The sequence below is a fragment of the Halichoerus grypus genome, chromosome 12 (assembly GCF_964656455.1).
Source record: "Halichoerus grypus chromosome 12, mHalGry1.hap1.1, whole genome shotgun sequence".
In the NCBI taxonomy this organism is placed as follows: domain Eukaryota; kingdom Metazoa; phylum Chordata; class Mammalia; order Carnivora; family Phocidae; genus Halichoerus; species Halichoerus grypus.
This window is the reverse complement of record NC_135723.1, coordinates 87,862,365-87,883,836: the sequence shown is the minus strand read 5'-3', so window position 1 is coordinate 87,883,836 and position 21,472 is coordinate 87,862,365. Positions and strand designations below refer to the sequence as shown.

The 21,472-nt window shown below is 41.7% G+C and overlaps 1 protein-coding gene and 1 non-coding gene across 2 annotated transcripts in view; one reads left to right on the top strand and one right to left on the bottom strand.

Moving 5' to 3' along the window:
* EXOC4 (exocyst complex component 4) overlaps nt 1–21,472 on the bottom strand; it is a 729,394-nt gene that overhangs the window by 95,643 nt on the left and 612,279 nt on the right. Inside the window, exon 14 of the mRNA XM_036091687.2 lies at nt 18,231–18,409. Within this exon, the coding sequence (XP_035947580.2) occupies nt 18,231–18,409 (179 nt within the window). The remainder of the gene's footprint in view (nt 1–18,230; nt 18,410–21,472) is intronic.
* On the top strand, nt 3,887–3,993 carry LOC118535349 (U6 spliceosomal RNA). Its single transcript, XR_004917138.1, has one exon. It is a non-coding gene; the product is annotated as a U6 spliceosomal RNA (small nuclear RNA).

Here is a 21,472-nt window from a genome sequence, read left to right as displayed (position 1 = left end):
CCAAAACCATAAGACACCTAGGAATACATCTAACCAAAGAGGCAGAGAATCTGTACTCAGAAAACTATAGAAAACTCATGAAAGAAATTGAGGAAGACACGAAGAAATGGAAAAACGTTCCATGCTCTTGGATTGGAAGAACAAATATTGTGAAGACGTCAATGCTACCTAGAGCAATCTACACATTTAATGCAATCCCTATCAAAATACCATCAATTTTTTTCAAAGAAATGGAACAAATAATCCTAAAATTTGTATGGAACCAGAAAAGACCCCAAATAGCCAGAGGAATGTTGAAAAAGAAATGCAAAGCTCGTGGCATCACAATTCTGGACTTCAAGCTCTATTACAAAGCTGTCATCATCAAGACAGTATGGTACTGGCACAAAAACAGACACATAGATCAGTGGAACAGAACAGAGAGCCCAGAAATGGACCCTCAACTCTATGGTCAACTCATCTTCGACAAAGCAGGAAAGAATGTCCAGTGGAAAAAAGACAGTCTCTTCAACAAATCGTGGTGGGAAAATTGGACAGCCACATGCAGAAGAATGAAACTGGACCATTTCCTTACACCACACACAAAAATAGACTCAAAATGGATGAAAGACCTAAATGTGAGACAGGAGTCTATCAAAATCCTAGAGGAGAACACAGGCAGCAACCTCTTCAACCTCAGCCGCAGCAACTTCTTCCTAGAAACATCGCCAAAGGCAAGGGAAGCAAGGGCAAAAATGGACTATTGGGACTTTGTCAAGATAAAAAGCTTTTGCACAGCAAAGGAAACAGTCAACAAAACCAAAAGACAACCAACAGATTGGGAGAAGATATTTGCAAATGACATATCAGATAAAGGGCTAGTATCCAAAATCTATAAAGAACTTATCAAACTCAACACCCAAAGAACAAAGAATCCAATCAAGAAATGGGCAGAAGACATGAACAGACACTTTTCCAAAGAAGACATCCAAATGGCCAACAGACACATGAAAAAGTGCTCAACATCACTCGGCATCAGGGAAATCCAAATCAAAACCTCAATGAGATACCACCTCACACCAGTCAGAATGGCTAAAATTAACAAGTCAGGAAACGACAGATGTTGGCGAGGATGCAGAGAAAGGGGAACCCTCCTCCACTGTTGGTGGGAATGCAAGCTGGTGCAACCACTCTGGAAAACAGTATGGAGGTTCCTCAAAAAGTTGAAAATAGAGCTACTGTATGACCCAGCAACTGCACTACTGCGTATTTACCCCAAAGATACAAATGTAGTGATCCGAAGGGGTACGTGCACCCCGATGTTTATAGCAGCAATGTCCACAATAGCCAAACTATGGAAAGAGCCAAGATATCCATTGACAGATGAATGGATAAAGAAGATGTGATATATATATATATACACACACACATACACACACATACACACACAATGGAATATTATGCAGCCATCAAAAGTAATGAAATCTTGCCATTTGCAATGACGTGGATGGAACTAGAGGGTATTATGCTAAGCGAAATAAGTCAATCAGAGAAAGACATATATCATATGATCTCACTGATATGAGGAATTCTTAATCTCAGGAAACAAACTGAGGGTTGCTGGAGTCGTGGGGGGGTGGGAGGGATGGGGTGGCTGGGTGATGGACACTGGGGAGGGCATGTGCTATGGTGAGAGCTGTGAATGTGTAAGACTGATGAATCACAGACCTGTACCTCTGAAACAAATAATACACCATATGTTAAAAAAAAAAAAAAAAGATAGTAGGAAGGGAAAAATGAAGAGGGGGAAATCGGAGGGGGAGATGAACCATGAGAGACTATGGACTCTGAGAAACAAACCGAGTGTTCTAGAGGGGAGGGGATTGGGGGGATGGGTTAGCTTGGTGATGGGTATTAAAGAGGGCACGTATTGAATGGAGCACTGGGTGTTATATGCAAACAATGAATCATGGAACACTACATCAAAAACTAATGATGTAATGTATGGTGGTTAACATAACAAAATAAAATAAAATTTAAAAAAAATTAAAAAACACCCAAAAAACCAAAAAAAACCCCTAAGTACTTTAAAGTTATGGTAGATGTTTTAAATTAATGCATATAGCTATTTATTTTTAAAATTCGTCTCTATATGGCATTAATGAAGTGTTAGTATCCTATACACCATCCTAGGGGTATTCAGGGCTACTCAGACATTTAATAGTCTATAGTTATTCTGCTTTTAAAAAATAAAAGTTTATAAGACATCTAACTGAAAAAAAATTCATATGCACAATCAACTCAATGAGACATGTTATAATTCCTAATGAGAAAGAGAATGCAGGTGAACACAGACAGGAGCCCTCGATGCCCAAAGGGCTCTGGGCTTGGATGGCCTGTCATTTTTGTCACCGTTTTTACTAAAACCACCGTGCAGCAGCTTCTTCATTTCTATGTCTCCTGATACACTCAAGTGCACGTTTACAGAGAAAGTCATTTAATGAGAGCTGAGGTTTAACCTGAAGTTTTGCTCGCTGTGACCCTGAATAAATACCCCTTTACCCTATGCCTGAGTTCCATGGCGACATGGCTTTTGGGAGGCTGTGAAGTGTAAGGGCTCAAAGTCTAATTTCAAAATGCAATGCACCAAGGATCCCTTGACAGTGAAATTAAATTCAGGCAGACTGGCCTAGTTAACAACAGGTAGGATAGGAGAAGGGGGTAAACAACTGGACACAGACCTGGGCATTCCACACTGAGTAGCACTATGGGCAAATATTGGCAGCAGAATGGAAGAGTCAGAAATAACATATCTTCAGGATGACTAAGAATGGAGAAACAAGCTTTAAAGAGAAGAAGCAGAAGGAAAAAACCCTACCACTGATCGAGAGATCACTGTTTGCTAGGCACTGTGTCAGGTGTTGTGCATACATGAGTTGACTCGATCCTATGAGAAACTGATAATACAGATAATCCCATGGGTGATATTAAAAGTGCCTGTCCAAGGCCAAGCTCATGCTTGTCTGCTGAGTTACGCTGGTGCTGAGGAACAGGGGTAAGGCAGGAGCGTAACACTAGATGTAGGTCTTGCCTCAATACTCCATGGGTAGGGCTGGGTCAAGAGAAGAGAAAATCTGGGTACAGTGCTGAAGAGAAGCACGGCTCCCACTCGTTTGTAGGCGGAGTTTCAGGCCACTGGTGGTGCGTGTGGCAGCCATGTGTCCGTCAGTGAGCCGTGCTCTGCTTCCCCGAGCGAGGCAGATACAGCAGCATACGCAACCGTCTTTCGTGGGGGCGTTTCTCTAGCACACTTCCAAGATTTCTGTGAAAAGCCCCAAGGCTGCTGGCTGGAGAAATGTGGTAATTGGGCTGTGGTACCTTTAAACAAATAACATGAAGGAGTTTTCCTCATGCTCCCTCTTGTAGAAGCAGGCATGACAGAAGTTCTGAACATCTCCTCTGTCTGAGTAAAGTTTGAGCAAATATTTTTCTTCATAAAGCCAACCCTAAAGGATGGCCTTCATAATTCCTGTATGAAGAGAGACTCTGATGCTATTTCTGTCTTGGTGCTTACAATAATAATCCATAAATCTTAAAATTAATATTTTGGTAGGAATTTCTCTCTGCGCTTTCGCAGTATCCTGGTATCACTCTTTAAAAGACTGTACTGTAAAAAGTCAGTCTTGTCATCACAGTTCTTGAGTGAAGTTCTATGTTGCCCTAAAAATTGTGTAAGAGACTCTCTTGGAGGAAACGGACAGGTCCTCTCTAGACCCACAGAGTTTCCAATGAAGGGAGAGGACACGTGACCACTTTATTCTGATCCTTTGTTCAGCCTGCCTCACCTAAATCTCCCAGAGATTCCTCACTATAAAGAGAAGATGCTTAATTAGAAAATAGCCCTATTGTGCTCGCTTCGGCAGCACATATACTAAAATTGGAACGATACAGAGAAGATTAGCATGGCCCCTGCGCAAAGATGACATGCAAATTTGTGAAGCGTTCCATATTTTTTGCACAAACAATGAATCATGGAACACTATATCTAAAACTAATGATGTAGGGGCGCCTGGGTGGCTCAGTCGTTAAGCGTCTGCCTTCGGCTCGGGTCGTGATCCCAGGGTCCTGGGATCGAGCCCCGCATCAGGCTCCCTGCTCAGCGGGAAGCCTGCTTCTCCCTCTCCCACTCCCCCTGCTGTGTTCCCTCTCTCGCTGTGTCTCTCTCTGTCAAATAAATAAAATCTTTAAAAAAAAAAAAATAAATAAATAAAACTAATGATGTAATGTATGGGGATTAACATAACAATAAAAAAATTAAAAAAAAAAAAGAAAATAGCCCTATTACATGACAGTGTCCAACACAGAACCTGGAGTAAAAGGTAAACACCTAAAACTGTATGTTACAGATCAGTTCTGAAGCTTAGAGAAAGTATATGCTTCTTTTAAAAATAATTCACTAAGAACCACAGAGAACTAATTTTTTTCAGACTTAGAACATTAAGATTCTCAATAATGAGCTATATAGAGAAAGCGATATTGTTTGAATTTGCATTTCTCCCCCAGGTATTAGGCTAATGACTTTATCATTTTCCTTTCAGGAAGTTTCTCACATAAAGACAATCTATATACAGAGACCCACTTACATAGCTTATCACCACCTTTACTGAGGTTCTATAATATAATAATTCTGATAATACCTTGGTTTGTCTTCCAACAACATCAGGCTTCATAATACCTCATCTTCGCCCTACGCTGTGTGTTTTAGAAGAATGAGGCTCCGAGGAGATACAGAATACACACATATTGGAAAATAAAAAGAATAAAAAAGAGGAAACCCTCAATTGCAATTAAAATGCAATAGTCCTCCACAACACATCCCAACGCTAGTTAATACAGACATTTCCAATAACTTTAATCTTTAAGTGGTGATTGTCAAAAAAAAAAAAAAAGAAAAGAAATCAAGTTTGCGTTTCTTAAAAGACAAGAGGGAAGAAAATGACTTGTCATATCTGACTGGTTGGGAAATATAAAATCCAATTCTGAAGAAGTAGAGATAAGAAAAGTGCTGGGAAGTGCCATCAGCTTAGCAAACACTAAATAATGAACAATGCAGAGACTGTCCAGCATGATAAAATACTCTATTAGAGGGACTGTTTTTAAATGAGTGATAATTGTGGCCCATCCACAGAGAAAGGTTATTGAATTTTTATCTGTAGCAAGAAGCTTTTGACAGACTTGCAGAAAAGTCACCTACAAATAGTACCTTCTTTAGATGAATTTGACCAAAGGGGTTTTCCAGCATGTGGCATCTTTCTGACATTTACAGGATTTTTGCTTCCTTGAAGAATCTGATCAGATATTCTTAGTTTCTAGAAAGACACTCAGGTTTTTCATCAGTTGTACAGAAAAGTCCTCATTATTCTTCCTTTCATAAAAATTGGATTAAGTTGTTCGTTAAGGACTCCAGTCAAATCCACCCAGGATTCAATGAACAGCGCTCAAAGATGTTAGTACCCAGAATTAACTGCTGTTAATAAACAACACTGTGGTCTTGGAAACCCATACCTGATGTGTACCTATATCTCCCATGGAGGAGGAGGTCTTTTACATTTTTATTGTATGATTTACAATACTGGATACACATTTATAGTATTGAATTTAGGACAATAAAGTAAAAAAGAACCTTTCCAAAATACATGACTACAAAATTTGGTTCCAAAAGAGATCCTCGTTGTGGATGGGGGAGGGGAGGCGGTACAGCTTTTAAGCTTCAGCTTCTTAAAATGGGTGGAATGTCAAGATCACTTACCCCCATGTCCCCTTTTATTTATTTATTATTATTTTTTTAATTTAAGTAGGCTCTACACCCACCGTGGAGCCCAATGTGGGGCTTGAACTCGCAACCCTGAGATCAAGACCTGAGATGAGATCAACAGTCGGATGCTCAAACGACTGAGCCACCCAGGCGCTCCGACCCACGCCCCCTTTTAAAGCTCACTCAATGCCATTCATGCCAGGGATGCAGCATCACATTCATCTTGCTGTAATTTTGGGAGACAGCTGAAGAAGAGCATTACCCCTGGGGGGAAACAGAGGCACACCAGTAACAGGTGATTATGTTGTTTTTCTAGACACTGTGGTCTGCACTCAGTCAGGTTTTAGCCTAGATTTTGTCACTGTCCCATTTTGACCTTAGGCAAAGGTCATATTTCTGTTTCATGATCATGCTTTGTAAAACTGAGAGAATGAAGGCTGGCCTGTCAACTAGCTTGAGGCAGGGATAAGGGATTAAGAATGAATGATTACAAAGGACCTTGAAAATATGAAATGCAATCTAAACACTGAGTCCGTTATGGTCATGGTGATGCCCTTTGGGACTGCTGCGTGCACACATGATTCGCACACAGTGCCCGACTGCTACACTTGACTGGGGCTGGAAGTCTGGAAAGGGTCCTTATGCACTACAGATTAATAAGTAAGCTGTCTGAAAAAGCATATCCAGTTTACATTTAGAGCATTTTTCTAAATTCAATCTCCACAGACGGTAATTTCTTCCATTAAATCTGGGCCAGCCCTCTATCCTCTTCATTTTTTCCCCGTCAGGATTCGTCTCTCCTACCCACTGCGCTTTGTGGCATACCTAAACTTAGTTTCATGGGTGAAGAAATTAAAAGACACACTCTTTTTCTAGTGAGGAGTTCATTAAGTCATGGTTAGTGGGCTTATCTCAAGTTTTAAAGCACCCAACTACCTCAGGGCTTCTCTAGATAAGAGCTTAGATTTAATAGTACAATCCATGCCTTCAGGTACAATCTTTCACTCTATCCTCATTGTAAGAGGCTTCTGTTATTTGGCAGCCAAATCAGTCCCCTTAGGTTTTTTGCTCAACTCCTACTGCCCTAAATAGCTACTCCTCCTCACCTCAGGTAATCCTGCATCTGCCCTATCCTCCCCAGTCTGACTCCTCAGCACGCCATTTAAGAGCCCTCTCTTGTTTTCCAACCTCCTCTGGCCTCCCCCCCTTAACCAAAGATTTTCAGTTTTATTTCTTCTTCCTGTTGCCATTTTATAGTTTTGTTTGCAGATACAATTGTTCAGCTGGAAGCTCCCAGCCACCATACTTAAGTATCCATGATATTACCATATTTTAATAAAATACTTCCCTTACGGATATAAACGTTGGCATTTTCAGAGGAACAGCCACATAATTCTTTATGGACAGGTACTTAGAGCTCCGTAATTATGTTGAAATGCCCACAGCACTAGGCTTCTGTAGCTTCACAATTGATAATCACCTCTTTGCCGAGCGAGGTTGGGTACTGCTTTCTAATCAGTCCTCAGGACAGGACAATGAACTCTACGGATGACCAGCTGACTGACAGGAAGGGAACTGTTTTCGATTCTGTCTTTAAATAATAACTGAGCCCTCTTTTCATAGTTCTGAAGAACAAAAAGGGTATCTTTTGGCGATTCAACTTTGGCTTCTCAGATGGGCACTTGTAGACAGAGGTGACTCTCAGATGCAGGTCCATTCTCAGACACATTCCCATGACCTCTGAAACACTGGGGAACTCTGTGCAGTGAGAGCCATGATTTACTAGAAATGATTCAGGAGCACAGATGTTAGAGTTTGAAAAGCAACCACAGGACTTGAGATCAAAGAGAAGCCCAAAGGGGCGGGAGGAAGGTCAAGACCCAGCACTAAGGGAGGAGAGCAGTGAGTGCGAGCTCTAGTGAGACGGTTGAGAGTAGGAACCCCGGGAGCCCCATCCTGAGTCCCTGTGCTGTGTAGCACACACTGCTAACAACTCCCAAGTTCATCATCCCTTTTTTTTTTTTTTTAAAGATTTTATTTATTCACTTGACAGAGAGAGACAGCCAGAGAGAGAACACAAGCAGGATAAGTGGGAGAGGGAGAAGCAGGCCTCCCGCTGAGCAGGGAGACCGATGCGGGGCTCGATCCCAGGGCCCTGCGATCATGACCTGAGCCGAAGGCAGACACTTAACGACTGAGCCACCCACGCACCCCTCATCATCCCTCTTAATGGTTACAGTAACTTGATGAGTTTGTATCATCGTTTCTATTTAACAGGTAAAGAGACCTATTTAGAGAAGGCTATTCGGAAAGGCTAAATAATTTCCCTATGGTGACACAATAACTTGCCTCACGTATCTCCAAGTGGATCTGACTTCAAAGTCACATACGCGCTATATGCCTGCCTCCTAGACCAGGAAAAGTATGGGAGAGAGTCTATGGATTAAAAGAGCATCATAGATATTCAGGGAGAGGCAAAAATGGCCCTGATTTAGGAGCCATGTGAGGGCACTCAATGAGAGGAAAGGGAAAAAACAGAATAGAAATGTTTAAGAAGAGGAGTAACCATTGTGTATCAGTATTTAAAATGTACTAAAAGCAAAGCAACATGGGACAGCCTGAAGCTGGGACGATAATCAGCAATAATAGTGCATAATGCACCAGTATGGAGCAAGAGTTAGAGGGGTCCAGACGGTCTTCCTTATAAAATGAGAGAACCACCAGCATCTCTACTGTTAGTAACAACAGGGTTTCAAGGGAGTCCTAGGAATCAGGTGAATACCCTAAGCACAGGGACTTTCTACGCAATTCCTTCTTAAGATGAATTTCAATCAGTTTATAAATAACAGAGTACAATTAAGACTGAAAATGAACAAAATGGAATCATCATAAGATTATCATTTGGTGTTTTTTACTCCTACAAAACATATGATTAGTTGTGAAACTGGGTACAACATGGGAACATACTTGGACATTATTTTAAAAAGTAATAAAAGCTCATACAAAAGTAGAAGTAGCTTCAATTAAGTAAGATCAAAATAAATGCAGAGTTGGACAGTGGGCAGGAAACTCATGAAGGAGATGCTAAGACCAGTGGTAATTTAATTTTCTCAGTAAAAAGCATGATCATGAGGGGCACCTGGTGGGTCAGTCGGTTAAACATCCAACTCTTGATTTCAGCTCAGGTCACGATTTCACAGTTGTGGGACTGAGCCCCGCGTCAGGCTTCATGCTCAGCGTGAAGTCTGCTTGAGACTCTCTCTCCCTCTCCTTCTGTCCCTCTCCCCGCTCATGTATTTTTTCTCTCTCAAAATCAATAAATAAAATCTTAAAAAAAGAAAAAAAAAGCACGCTCATGAAATTAACCAAGGCAGTGAACGTGGACAGTATCACCAACAGAGGAAGGAGAATGGTAAGAGTGAAGCCACAGAAGGACAGTCAAGAAAATGACAACTAATAAGACCAAAAACTGATGATGGCCTAGAAAGCCTAACCTCGGAAAGATGATGAGAGCAACTGAATATGTACAGTCGTGCTAAGGAATACCTGACGGGGAGCTGTCTGATAACAGTCCACAAATATCTGAAACGTGTAACTACTGCAGCAAGAGAGGAATTACCACGTGTGGAGTTTTAATTAAAAATAATCAGATGAAATTATGACAGGGAAAAATCTGGCTTAATAGTTTGACAAATGCAAAGCTGAAACAGGACAGTGTCCCATGAGATCTTGCCTAGGGACATTTTTTTTTTTTTTTTTAAAGATTTTATTTATTTATTTGACAGAGAGAGAGACAGCGAGAGCAGGAACACAAGCAGGGGGAGTGGGAGAGGGAGAAGCAGGCTCCCCGCGGAGCAGGGAGCCCGATGCGGGACTCGATCCCAGGACCCCGGGACCATGACCCGAGCCGAAGGCAGACGCCCAACGACTGAGCCACCCAGGCGCCCCTAGGGACATTTTTATTCACATTTGTGTCAAGGCAGAAAAACATACAGCAGTAGGTGTGTGTGTGGAGGAGTCTGCGTTTTCTCTTTCATGTACCGGTAAAGCAGAGAAAGCAGAGAAAGTATGAGAGAATTCATAGTCCATCTTCTAGAAAATGATAAATTACAGCAGGCAACCAATAAAGGCCTCCTGGTACGCCACAAAACCACGCACGGGAGGGATGGGAGTACACAGACCTGGACCTGTGCCATCCTTAATTTCAGTTACACAATTGACTTGTACACAATTCAGCATTCATTCAATTGGTTTGGGAATTGCAGCCTTTTGTATTAAGGGAGACAAGGATTCCTTGTGCCCTTCTCATTTGGCTGGCTTGAGAAGGGTAAGAGGAACGTTTTTATTTTTAACCAAAGCTGAGACACAGTTTGGCTAACTAAAAAACTGCTAAGCAGAAGTGGGTTGTTGTCCTGACTCTGGCATAGACTCAAAGTATAACATTTTGTGCCTGGTGTTCTTGTCCAGAAAATAGGAAGTCATGTTAATCCCAAGCTTTTGAGAATAGAAGAACTGGCAAAATAACCAAAAATAATTTCCCCAACAGAAGAGGAAGAGAGATTAAAGAAGACACTAGGGGGGCTCCCAGTCTGTGGTTCTTCATCTTGGCTATTCGCTGAATCACCTGGGGAGATGATAAAAAGCACAGTGGTCTAGGCCTCTCCCCCAGAGGGCTGAGCGAAAGCTCCATAGGTGATTCTAATATAAGCCAAGGATGTGAACCAATCCTTTAAAACAGTGGTTCTCAACCTCCGATCTGATTGGTTTGGGGATGCCCAGGCCACATGTTGGAACAATTAAATGGAAATCTCTGACAGTGGGGCCCAGCACCAGGATTATAAAAGCTCCCAACTGATTACAATTGATGTGTAGCCAACTTTGAGAATTGCTACTCTACACTTCCCAGGAAGCAAGTCTCACTCATACACAGGCCTGGAGTCAGCTCTGTACATTGATTTTTTAGTAAAGAAAATTCAGATAACTCTTTTAATCTCAGCATGGCTTTGTCTGAAATACGACTGTGTACGTTTTTAAGGAATGTTTAGCACGTATGGCAGCTAAGAAGTGGCTGCAGGCCCTCATCAAGTGGCTCAGGGTAGGAAAAACAGCTCCTCCCACACAGACTCTCAGACCCATAAGATTATAGAATCTATATCAACTGCATAATTGTTTAAGGTAGACAACTATTTTCTTTAGCAGCTATTCAACTTGTCCAAACATTGGGCTTATAAGAGATGCATTCATCATGTTAAAAAACAGTCACTAGAAAGATAAACACACAAAGCAATTTGTGGTGGAAAAGTGGAAAGTCGCTCCAGAATTCAGAAGGAACTGTCTGGAAAGGGCTACATGAATTGGAGGCATAAAAATCAATCCCAGAACATCATCAGTGATAAGTCACATTGATAGGAGTTATTCTTGAAACGAATTGATGAGAATAGCACTTTATCTCTGTGGTTTTCCTTCCCAAAACCCGTTAAGTCCAGTCTAATCATGAGAAGAGATTAGGCAAACCCATACTGAAGGACATTCTGCAAAATACCCGACCAGTTTTCCTCCAAACTGTCAAGGTCATCAAAAAGGAAGAAAGTCTAGGAAGCTGCCGCAGCCTAGATGAACTTAAAGAAGAAATATAATGCCTAAATACATTATGATATCCTAGATGGGATCCTGGAACAGAAGGAGGACATTAGGTAAAAACGAAGAAAATTCTAATAAAGACAAGACATTAGTTAATAGCAATGTATCAATATTGGTTCATTAGTTTTGATGAATGTACCATATTAATATAAGATGTTAACAGCAGAGGGAAACTGGGTGTGATATATACATGGAAACTCTGTACCATCTTTGCAACTTTACTCTGAATCTACAACTATTCCAAAATAAAAATTCTAATAAAAAAATCAATCCCTGGACCCCCACAATGGACATATTAGCATTTGACAATGAACTGAGGGGTGGAATTCTATTAGAGTCTTTGCTAACTGTGAAGAAGGTGCACAGTGACTGGAGAAGTGTCAGTGTCGTAGCCAAGTTTGAAACAAGCAAAAAGGAAACCATAGTCATTTTATATTGGTTGACTCGAACATTTCTAAAAATGATTGAACAAATCAAATAATCAACCAAATTGCAACAGAAATCATCTGATGGTGTGCAAATTTGCCAATTATATGAAATTACATTCCTGCAATAGCAAAACATCTGTCCTGTCCTGTGCCTGACTGTGCAGGGAGAAATCAAAGATTCTAAACAAATTATATAAATATAGCACAGGACAGTGTTTCCCAGAAGTCGTTCCACGGAAGCAAAGTCCTCGGAGATGTTCTGCGGAGAGAGAATTCACTGCTAAGTTTGGGAAACACTGCATTGCTGTCAATGTGGCTAGTGTGACTGAGGAGCTGAATTTTTAGTTTAATTTAATTTAATTTTAAATAGCCACCCAAGGGTAGTGGCTACTGTATAGGACAGTGTAGTAGCTAGAATTTATTACACAATATGGCAACAAGACAGAGTTTCTAAGTTAGCAAATACTTGTAGAAGAAAAACAGAGTGACAAATGTGAGAAATGTGCTATTCTCAACGGTGATGAAATTCAAAAGGGATATATGCAAAAATCCTGTAAATTTAAGGAAGAGAAATTCTGGTTATACACCAGCAATGATGATCAGAAACGATCACAGGTTCAGTGTTGGCATTAAAGCACTTGCATTAAAAAATATGATGACCCTCCTGAGTGGTTTAATAGAAATATGGCATTAATGGCCCCCCTAGCACTGCCAGTATTGAATCTTGGTCCTGGTCAAGACAGTGATGTAGTGGAGAGAAAATTAAACTGGGAATTTGAAGACCTGCTTCCCTACCAGCTCAGGCATAGACATGCAGTGTGACCATTCTGAAGCCTTAATTTCCTCATGGGCAAAATAACTGAGTTGGACCAGATGATTTCTAAGATCCCTAGCAATAATTCCACTTTAAGAAAGAAGTATAGGGGCGCCTGGGTGGCTCAGTTGGTTAAGCGACTGCCTTCGGCTCAGGTCATGGTCCTGGAGTCCCGGGATCGAGTCCCGCATCGGGCTCCCTGCTCAGCGGGGAGCCTGCTTCTCCCTCTGACCCTCCCCCCTCTCATGTGCTCTCTCTCTCTCTCATTCTCGCTCTCTCAAATAAATAAATACGATCTTTAAAAAAAGAAAAGAAAGAAGTATAATTTGCACACGCATATTCATGGCAGCATTCTTCACAATAGTCAAGAGGTAGAAACAACCCGAACGTCCACTGACAGATGAATGGATTAAAAAAAAGGTGGTAGATACATACAATGCAATATTATACAGCCATAAAAAAGGAAATCCTGTCACATGCTTCAACATGGATGAACCTTGAAGACATGATGCTAAGTGAAACAAGCCAGTCACTAGAAGAGAAATACTGTTTGATTCCACATATATAAGGGTATCTAAAGTCAAACTCATAGAAACAGGAAGTGGAATGTGGTTACCCAGGGCGGGGAGGGAGAGGAAAATGGAAAATTGTTCAGTGGGTATAGAGTTTCAGTTGTGCAAGATGAAAAAGTTCTAGAGATCTACTGCACAATAATATATTTAATACTACACTACTGTATACTCAAAAATGGTTAAGATGGGGGCACCTGGGTGGCTCAGTGGGTTAAGCAACTGATTTTTGGTTTTGGCTCAGGTCATTATCTCATGGGTCGTAGGATCAGGCCCCCCCCCTCCCCCCCAGGCTCCATACTAAGCATGGAGTCTGCTTGAAGACTCTCCCTCTCCTTCTCTCTCTGACCTTTCCCCCACTGGTGCATGCACTCTCTCTCTTTCTCAAATAAATAAATCTTTAAAAAATGGTTAAGATGTATATTTAATATTATGTATTTTTATAATAAAAAAGTACATAAATAATTGTAAAACTAATACTACAATTCCTGAACCAATTCCAGAAACCAAAATTATGACATTTACTCACCCTGGAGGTTAGAGGAATGTTTTAACCTTTGGTTTCTCAGACTGGAAAAGCCTAGGGTATGATATTTTATTGCTTATCATCTGTGCATTTCAGCAAGAAATCCAGTCATGGGAACTGCGAGCAGAGGTGGATAGCCTGGGTCAAAGGAACCCATGGTAGAGCCCACATTCACAAATAGCCAAGTTCACCAACCAAGAGAGTGTGAGTGAACTTGGGCCTGCTCTGGGCTCCTAATTCTGCATGTTTGGTTGCCCTTGATTCAGAGACTGGGATTGTCAGGCCAGATGTCTTTAATATCTAGAGATGGGCAGGTAGAAGCCAGGGAAGTATTTTCAGATACATCTGTATTTTATGGAGAAAATATTCAACATCTAATTTCTGAAGAATAGGCAGAAGAAAGAGGGTTAGACTGAAGCAAAGGGACTTAGAAAGAAAGAAAGAAAGAGAGAAAGAGAGAAAGAAAGAAAGAAAAAGAAAGAAAAAGAAAAAGAAAAAGAAAGAAAGAAAGAAAAGGAAAGAAAGAAAAGAAGAGAAACGAAAAGAAAAGAAAAGAAAGAAAAAATAAATGACCTCCCAGATGGTAAGGTTACTTAAAGAGCAGAATATGTAATCAAGGAGGTTTTAGGATCTCTAATCCTGGAGATTTTTTTACAGGATCCAAGACAGAGAGGAGGCCCCCTGAGGAAGCAATGCAGACAAAATAAGCCCTTGAGCCCTCCAGTTCTCTGTAGTCTGTTTTTAAAAGCCACACATATCTAAAACAAAAGGATACACTACAAAAGAAAACCATTAATGTTCAAATTGAATACACTCCAACAATTTTTATGTAGGTCACATTTGCTGAGAAATTTCTTAACTGGAACAGTTCATCTCAGAGTCTTTGTTTAGGATTCTTACACACAGCAGATAGTACAAAGGGCAGATGTTATCTTCAGTCTGTACTACAAGGTTGAAATTGTGATCCATGGGGGAAAATATGTATAAACCTAGATCCTGAATGCCCAATGCTAAATATGATCCTGCTCAACTTCTTTGCAATGAAACCATGTCCTGAACATAAAGGAGTTCTAGAAGGGGGAGCGGGAGACAGAGACTGAGTTGCAGATGGGGAGAAAAACAGAGTCAGAAAACAAGGCTTATACAAAGAGAATCAGGGAGAATCCATGAAAGAAGGTCAAGCTGGGTCAATCCAAGGCCTTTCTGGAACTGTTTCTGGAGCTCTTGGAAAAAATGTTCTTTTTTTTTTTTGTCTGGGATCAAATAATTCTGTGGCTGCTGGTGGCCAAGGATGCTGACATATGGAAAGTGCTTGCCTGAGATGGAAAGCAATAAAGAGAAAATGCCAAGAGACAGAGGAAGGGAGACAGAAGGGCAGGGAGAGAGAGAGAAAGTGTGCAAGAGAGCATGCGGAGGTGTGTAAGCATGTCTGTGACAGGATGCTATCTTGTAAACCTGGATCCAGCCACACCTGAAGCCTTTGATTTACCAGTTTTATGAGTCAATGAATTATTTTCCCTTCCATTGGTCTGTTTCTTTCAGTGGAAAGAATCCTAAGCAGAACAGGTACGAGGAAGATGAGGGTGGTGGGGGATACCAGAAGAAATGGAGCAGGAACCCAAAACTGCAGGAGGACGAAAGTAAGAGCAGTGCCTTTGATGTAGTCAGGACCTCTTTGAGGTGAGGAGACCCTTTTAAGCACAAAGAGACAGAGTGACATTTAGGCAAACGATAAAAGAGACAGAAAAATTATCTTTGAAGAAATGGTCAGCTTTCACCTCTCAGACAAATGGGCGACCACGCCCTGCTGCTAAAATGCAGTACTCTGTTCTGTGTGACATGACACGTTTTAGGTGGATGGCAGTCCTGCTGTAATGTCTGGAGAGATATTGTACTATGAAAATAATTTTCTGCAAATTTCCTCTACTCCATCAACACTACTAGCTTTGTCATTCTATCAAAACCACGTATTTACCAAATAGTTAACAGAATGTGGAGCAAGAAATGAACCGAAATCTTCTTTTCTGGATCTCTTCCCATCCTGCTGAGTATCGCTGAGTGCTAGACAAAAGGCTGGCATTTTCTTCATGCTACCTAGTCTCCAGATTTGGAAACTTTTGTTGAGGTAATCATTTGGTTCACTTTTCAAAGGAATAATAAAGAGCTACCCCTTTTTCCCTTTCTAGAGCCTCACTGACATGGAGCAATCAAAGTAACCCATTATCAGAGAATTCCCTGCTTTGCTCAAATGATAAACATCAATGGGCATCTCTCCTGGGAATTCAAAGAACAGATGAGTGTGGGTGAGCCAGGCTTGCTGTTAGCAGAATAAACCAGGTTCGCTAAATGCTTTGTTTTAGCAAAGACAACATAAGTAGTGATTACAGTTCACTTGGGTTTTGTTCTGATCGTCAAAATGCTGACAGTCACTTAAATCACTCACTGGGTGGAATAATCACCCTGAAAAGAACTGAGAGAGTACAACTTACATTATAAAATGGAACTGAACACAGGAGACAAAGTATTAACGGGTGTGGTAGAAGAGATCTTTGTCAGAGTAACAGAGATGATTAAAGACAAGAATTAGACATCAAGTGTACTGGGTACTCTCAGTGACATGAACACAACAGGTGAATTGTTCCATTACAAAGCTGAGCGGAACTCAGAGAACATCCTTCTCGTTTTGAAAACAGCTGATGTCAGGTTAGCCTGTGGGAATCATTCGGGGGCTGGCTGTAGAGGTTACGGACTGTTTTGCTTTGCAAAACCCTTTTCTAATGGACAGAACAGAAATCTGGAATGCTGAGCCACTGGAAATAAGAGACTGCATTATTAAATATTAGATGTTGATGGCCTACCAAACGGGAGGACCCCTTCCAAATGTCACTAGTCAACTGACCCCAAGCAGTCCTGCATTTGTAGGGGTCAAAGGAAACCGGGAAAAGCAGCATGTGACCCCTTTACCAGAACTGTTTATTTGGCAATTAGCAAAAGGGGAATTAGCTCTGACTTTTATTTTTGGTGGAGTGGGGTGGGGCTGGGATAAACTGGATAATTTAGACTACTGCTTGTGACAGATTGCCTGATACTGACAGGATTAGAAAGTTGAGGGCCTTTCAAGGATATCTCCTGACGAAGATCTGCTCAGGCCCCACACTGTGCCCAAACTATCCTATTCTTACAGATTCCGAGACTAAATATGTGTAATTTTAGCCTCAGACAAAAAGTAATGTTAAATAAGAAGCATAAAAATAAAAGTATAAATGAAAAGTAGTATTTCAAGAAGACTTCTAAAGCAGAGTATATAATCTCGCTCAAAAGCTCCCTTCCTTCTGTCCATTTTCCCCATCCAGTACTGAGCGTTAGGATAGCTACATAATCAGCACCAGGCGGGTTTAGCAGTGAGCATTCAAGGGATCCTGAGCCTCTAGGGGGCACGTATTTCAGGGAAGAATTTACCCCTGTGAGTTTCATCCCCACGGCTTCCATCTCGAGGCTGGAAGCGTGGTTAACAAAATCACGACTTTTCAAAAGACAATGATAATAAATAACTTACTCTGAAGTTCACAGTCCAAACAATGCGGGCCTTTTCCTTCTAATTATCTCCTAACAGTTAACTCTAATATTAAGTTCAAAGCTGAGTCTGTTTCTCTCATGTTATTGCTGTTATTTTACTTTCTCCTGCTGTTTATTTATGCACTCAAATCTGTCAGCGCCTTTATTCCTTCTTCCTAACATTTTTTCTTTGCTTCTATTTTAACAGCCTAACACATACTTCTGAACTCATGCTTTTAATGTGCCCTAAAGTATTTATTTCATTGCTAGTGAATAAAGTGTATGTGCCCTAAAGTTTTCAAATTCTTTTTCTCAGAATCATTGGTCCTCAATAGAAAAAAGTCCCATTTTTATTTCATATCCTATCTCTTCCTTTCCTTGAATTCTGTAAGTTATCTCTCAACTGTTCCTTTTCGGGAATCACTGTTTTTCTCATTGTCTATTTTCTAGCACCTTCGTCACTTCTATTATTCTCTTGTTAGACACTCTTTCATTAGCTTTACGGCAGTTATAGTGCAACCACCAGCCGTGTGCTCAGCTCTGAGACAGTTCCTATTCTTGAGAAGTTGTAAGGAGGACAAAGGTACTGTTTTCTGTTCTGGAGACACAACCACTGTGTTCTTCCACGATTTTATGTTTTGAAGGTTTAATATCAAGCTATGTGAACGTGAACCTTTTTTGGCTTTCCCTGCCCCACCCAGGGAAGCCAAGATTACTTCCTTCAGCAGAATCACAAAGTATGAGAGGTGCAGCCCAAGCAGAATTCTTGCACGGATCTAGCACCTTCTGACAACCTGGACATTCCCTCATATGGGGACATGTATACGCACCCGTGTTTCAAATGAAACTACTCAGTCTAGTTCCTTCCGCTGTCCCCACAACCGCCGCCATAATAGATACTTACTCTGGGATGTAGAAAGATTGGAGAAAGCTGACTTTGTTCGACCTGCTAGCCACTCCAGGCTTTCATGCATGTTGGCCAAAGCTTTGAGGTCACTGACATCACGGAGGATGTCTTGCGGAGGGATTAACTTATCACCCAGGTTCCCAATGAGAACTTCCGACTCCTTGCCAAAGGCTGCCCTGAGAAACAAATCAGAAACATATTTCACATACAGCACGGAAAAGAGAGAGGTGGGCAATACTGTTTTAGGCAGGTCTAGCACAGTGGTTATTTGTCAGTATTTCATAGCATGCTATCTTTACAACAGGTTTACTGTTGTGAGAAAACGATCATATACCTGCTTAAAATTATTCTAGTAGGAGAAAGACAGTTCTTAGAAGAATGCAGTTTCCCTGATGCTCCTACCTTCAAGAGGAGCCAGCATGGGCCTCACCTAGACAGTGATGGTCCCTGGGGATGGCTTTGATGCCCGTTCTCTGGTGGGTTTTTATCTTGCGTCTTCTGCTATGGACGTTGGCCAATAGCTTAGGGCGTGAAAAATGTACATGGTTTGAAGGTTATTGTCATAAATAAAACCACCAAGTTGACCAGCTAGAAAATGTTTTAAAATGTTTAAAAGCAAAGAGGGTCCAGTCTCTTGAAGAGAGCAGATTATAGTTGAGATATGACAGACCTCATTCATTCACTCATTGACTTGTTGTAAAAGGATCCGAAGCAAACTACGAGGCATTAAGGTTTGTACTATTTGAAAAGAGAGACCAATAAAAACCAAGGCTGGATCCTTTTACTGACTGGAAAAATACAGTCAGATGGTCTTCGCACATAGCCCAGCATGTTCATAATGTTTGGGGCGGGGGGAGGCTGAAAAATTGAGTTCTGTGGGGTCACAGAAGGAGGGAGTCGGAAGGGCCCCAAGAGGCAGAAATGGAGGCTCGGAAGGTGAACCATTGTGCCCCCATGACACACGAGTGGCAGAGCTGGGACTCCATCTCATTCCCACGGCGCCCTTTCTTTCAGAAAGACAGAGGGCTGAAATGCCAGAAGACAACTGAGGATGCTAGGGAGAAAAATCTCGTCTTTTAGGGAAAGTTCCATGCAGGTGGGGAAGCCCAGCGGCTGCTGGTAAAGGTTGGAACAGGCACCTGGAGATTTCTCTGTAAGTCCCAAAGCTTCTTAAAACTCAGAACACCTTAAGGGAGCAGAGGCAAAGGCTTTATTTAAGTAGCAGAAACCATATTACGTTTCAAGCCGGCAGTGATCAGTAACAGCTGACAGAGAGTCAGGACGAGGCTTAATGGACACACCGGCCTTTAGTGCCCAGCACGATAGCAGACCCTCCACGTGGAAAGAAACAATGGCTGTGAATTAAAAACTTACTAAAAAATGTTTATGCTACCAAGTAGTGACTCACCATGAGGCTTCTTATTTCAACGCAGGGTTACATTTTTCTAAGGAAAAGTCATACTCGATTGACTGAGTTGGGTAAGCTGGGGTCATGGAGGCAACTGAGACTCAGCACAGGAACCGGAAGTGTGCATACTTCCGGTCTTGTAAAAGGTCTCGGGGTGGGACCCAAAAGTCTGCATCTCTAGTTTCAGGCTACTGTCTGGGAAGCACACTTTCTTTGAGTACTAAGAGTTAGAGCGCAGACTTCAAAGTTACACAAACCTGGCGCTGAATCCTAACTGCCATTTACGGTGGGACTCGGCTTTACTTCTCTGAGCATCGTTAGCTGGGGGTGAGAGTGCTGACCTCAGATGAAGTAATGTAGACATTGGAGGGGGCTTTAAAAACCTTTACTGGGACAATTTCAGTAATTCCAAAAGTAGAGAGAAGGGTACAGTGATCCCCCATGGGTGAGTCTTTTTTCATCTTTCTCCACACCCCACCCCCCTTGGAGGATTTTGAAACAATCATTCAGGGGATGTGAGGTGCATGACCCAGGGCATGGAACTTGGTGAAAGCTAACAAGCTGTAGTTATCACTCTACAGTCTGTTGAGACGGCTGGTTTATTTGGCGTCAACCCAGGGTAAGGCTATGATGAATGAACTGAAATAGATGAGTGATCAGAAGTAAGTAAATTAGATCTCAAGGGCTAGTTTTACAAATGGAACCTTGTAACACCACAGCAAATGTCACCGTGTCTCAGAGTCCAGACTTTCCAGAATCTTCAAGAGACATGATAGTGATAGGAACCACTAGTCACCTGGCCAGTATCCATTATCCCATGCCTTCTTAGGCAAAGGACCCTGGGATTGTTGGGGTCAGCCATGTTTAAAAACAAAACAAAACAAAAAACCCCACTCAATTCCTAGCCCTTCTTGCAGATATGGTGGTCAATGAGCTATAAACCAAAATCAGTAAGTGGGCTTCCAAGAAAGCCCTTTTAAGCAGTCTCAGCTGGCAGGGACCTCTTGTGCCCCCTGCCTTTCTGGAATGCAGTCACAGCACGTGAAGCTGCAACAGTGCTTCCTCAAACATCAGGTAACCTTGAGTACGAAAATAATGCTGTGAATACTAGAGCCAATGATTAGGAGGGCATGGGTGTCCCAATGCCACCACGGAACTACACAGCAGTCCCAGACAATACACTTCTGGGCTTCATGTCACAGGAGGGACAACAAAACCCTATTTGTTTCAGCCACTGCTATTCCAAGTTTCGGGCTACCAGCAGCTAAATGCAATTTCTAACTGACACAATGATCGAATTAGCATAAATGATGTCACCCTCAGAAAACTTTCCCTGAATTTAGATATCCCTAAAATCAAGTTACTGGGAAAAGCAAAACAATGTCTCCTCCTTGATTTGAGCCCAGCAGACAGTTCTAGCATCTTCTCTGTGGCCGTCACTCAGTCAAGCTGTAAATATTTAGTTTTCTTAGTCTGTCCTTATATATCAACTCTCCCAGCCCCTTAATCATCTTTGATAGATATAACACAAAAAATGCCTTTGAGCCGGGTGGTTAAAAAGCAACAGGGGAGGCAAACAGCTTTGAAAAACAGGCTCGGAGGCGTTTTTATGCATGTAGGTGTAACCCTGGGTGGAATGTGACAATCAAGACAAATGTATTTATGTAGAAGTCTAATCTGCTTGTATGGGGATCTTTGGGCTTTGGGCAGGTCTGCCGGGCGCTTCCAGCCCTGGATGCCTATCCCATTTCCCTTTGGCTCACTTAGATTTGCTTAACCTCCTCCGACGGGAGAGCAACAGACTGAGAAAAACACAAACTGCCTCATGTTG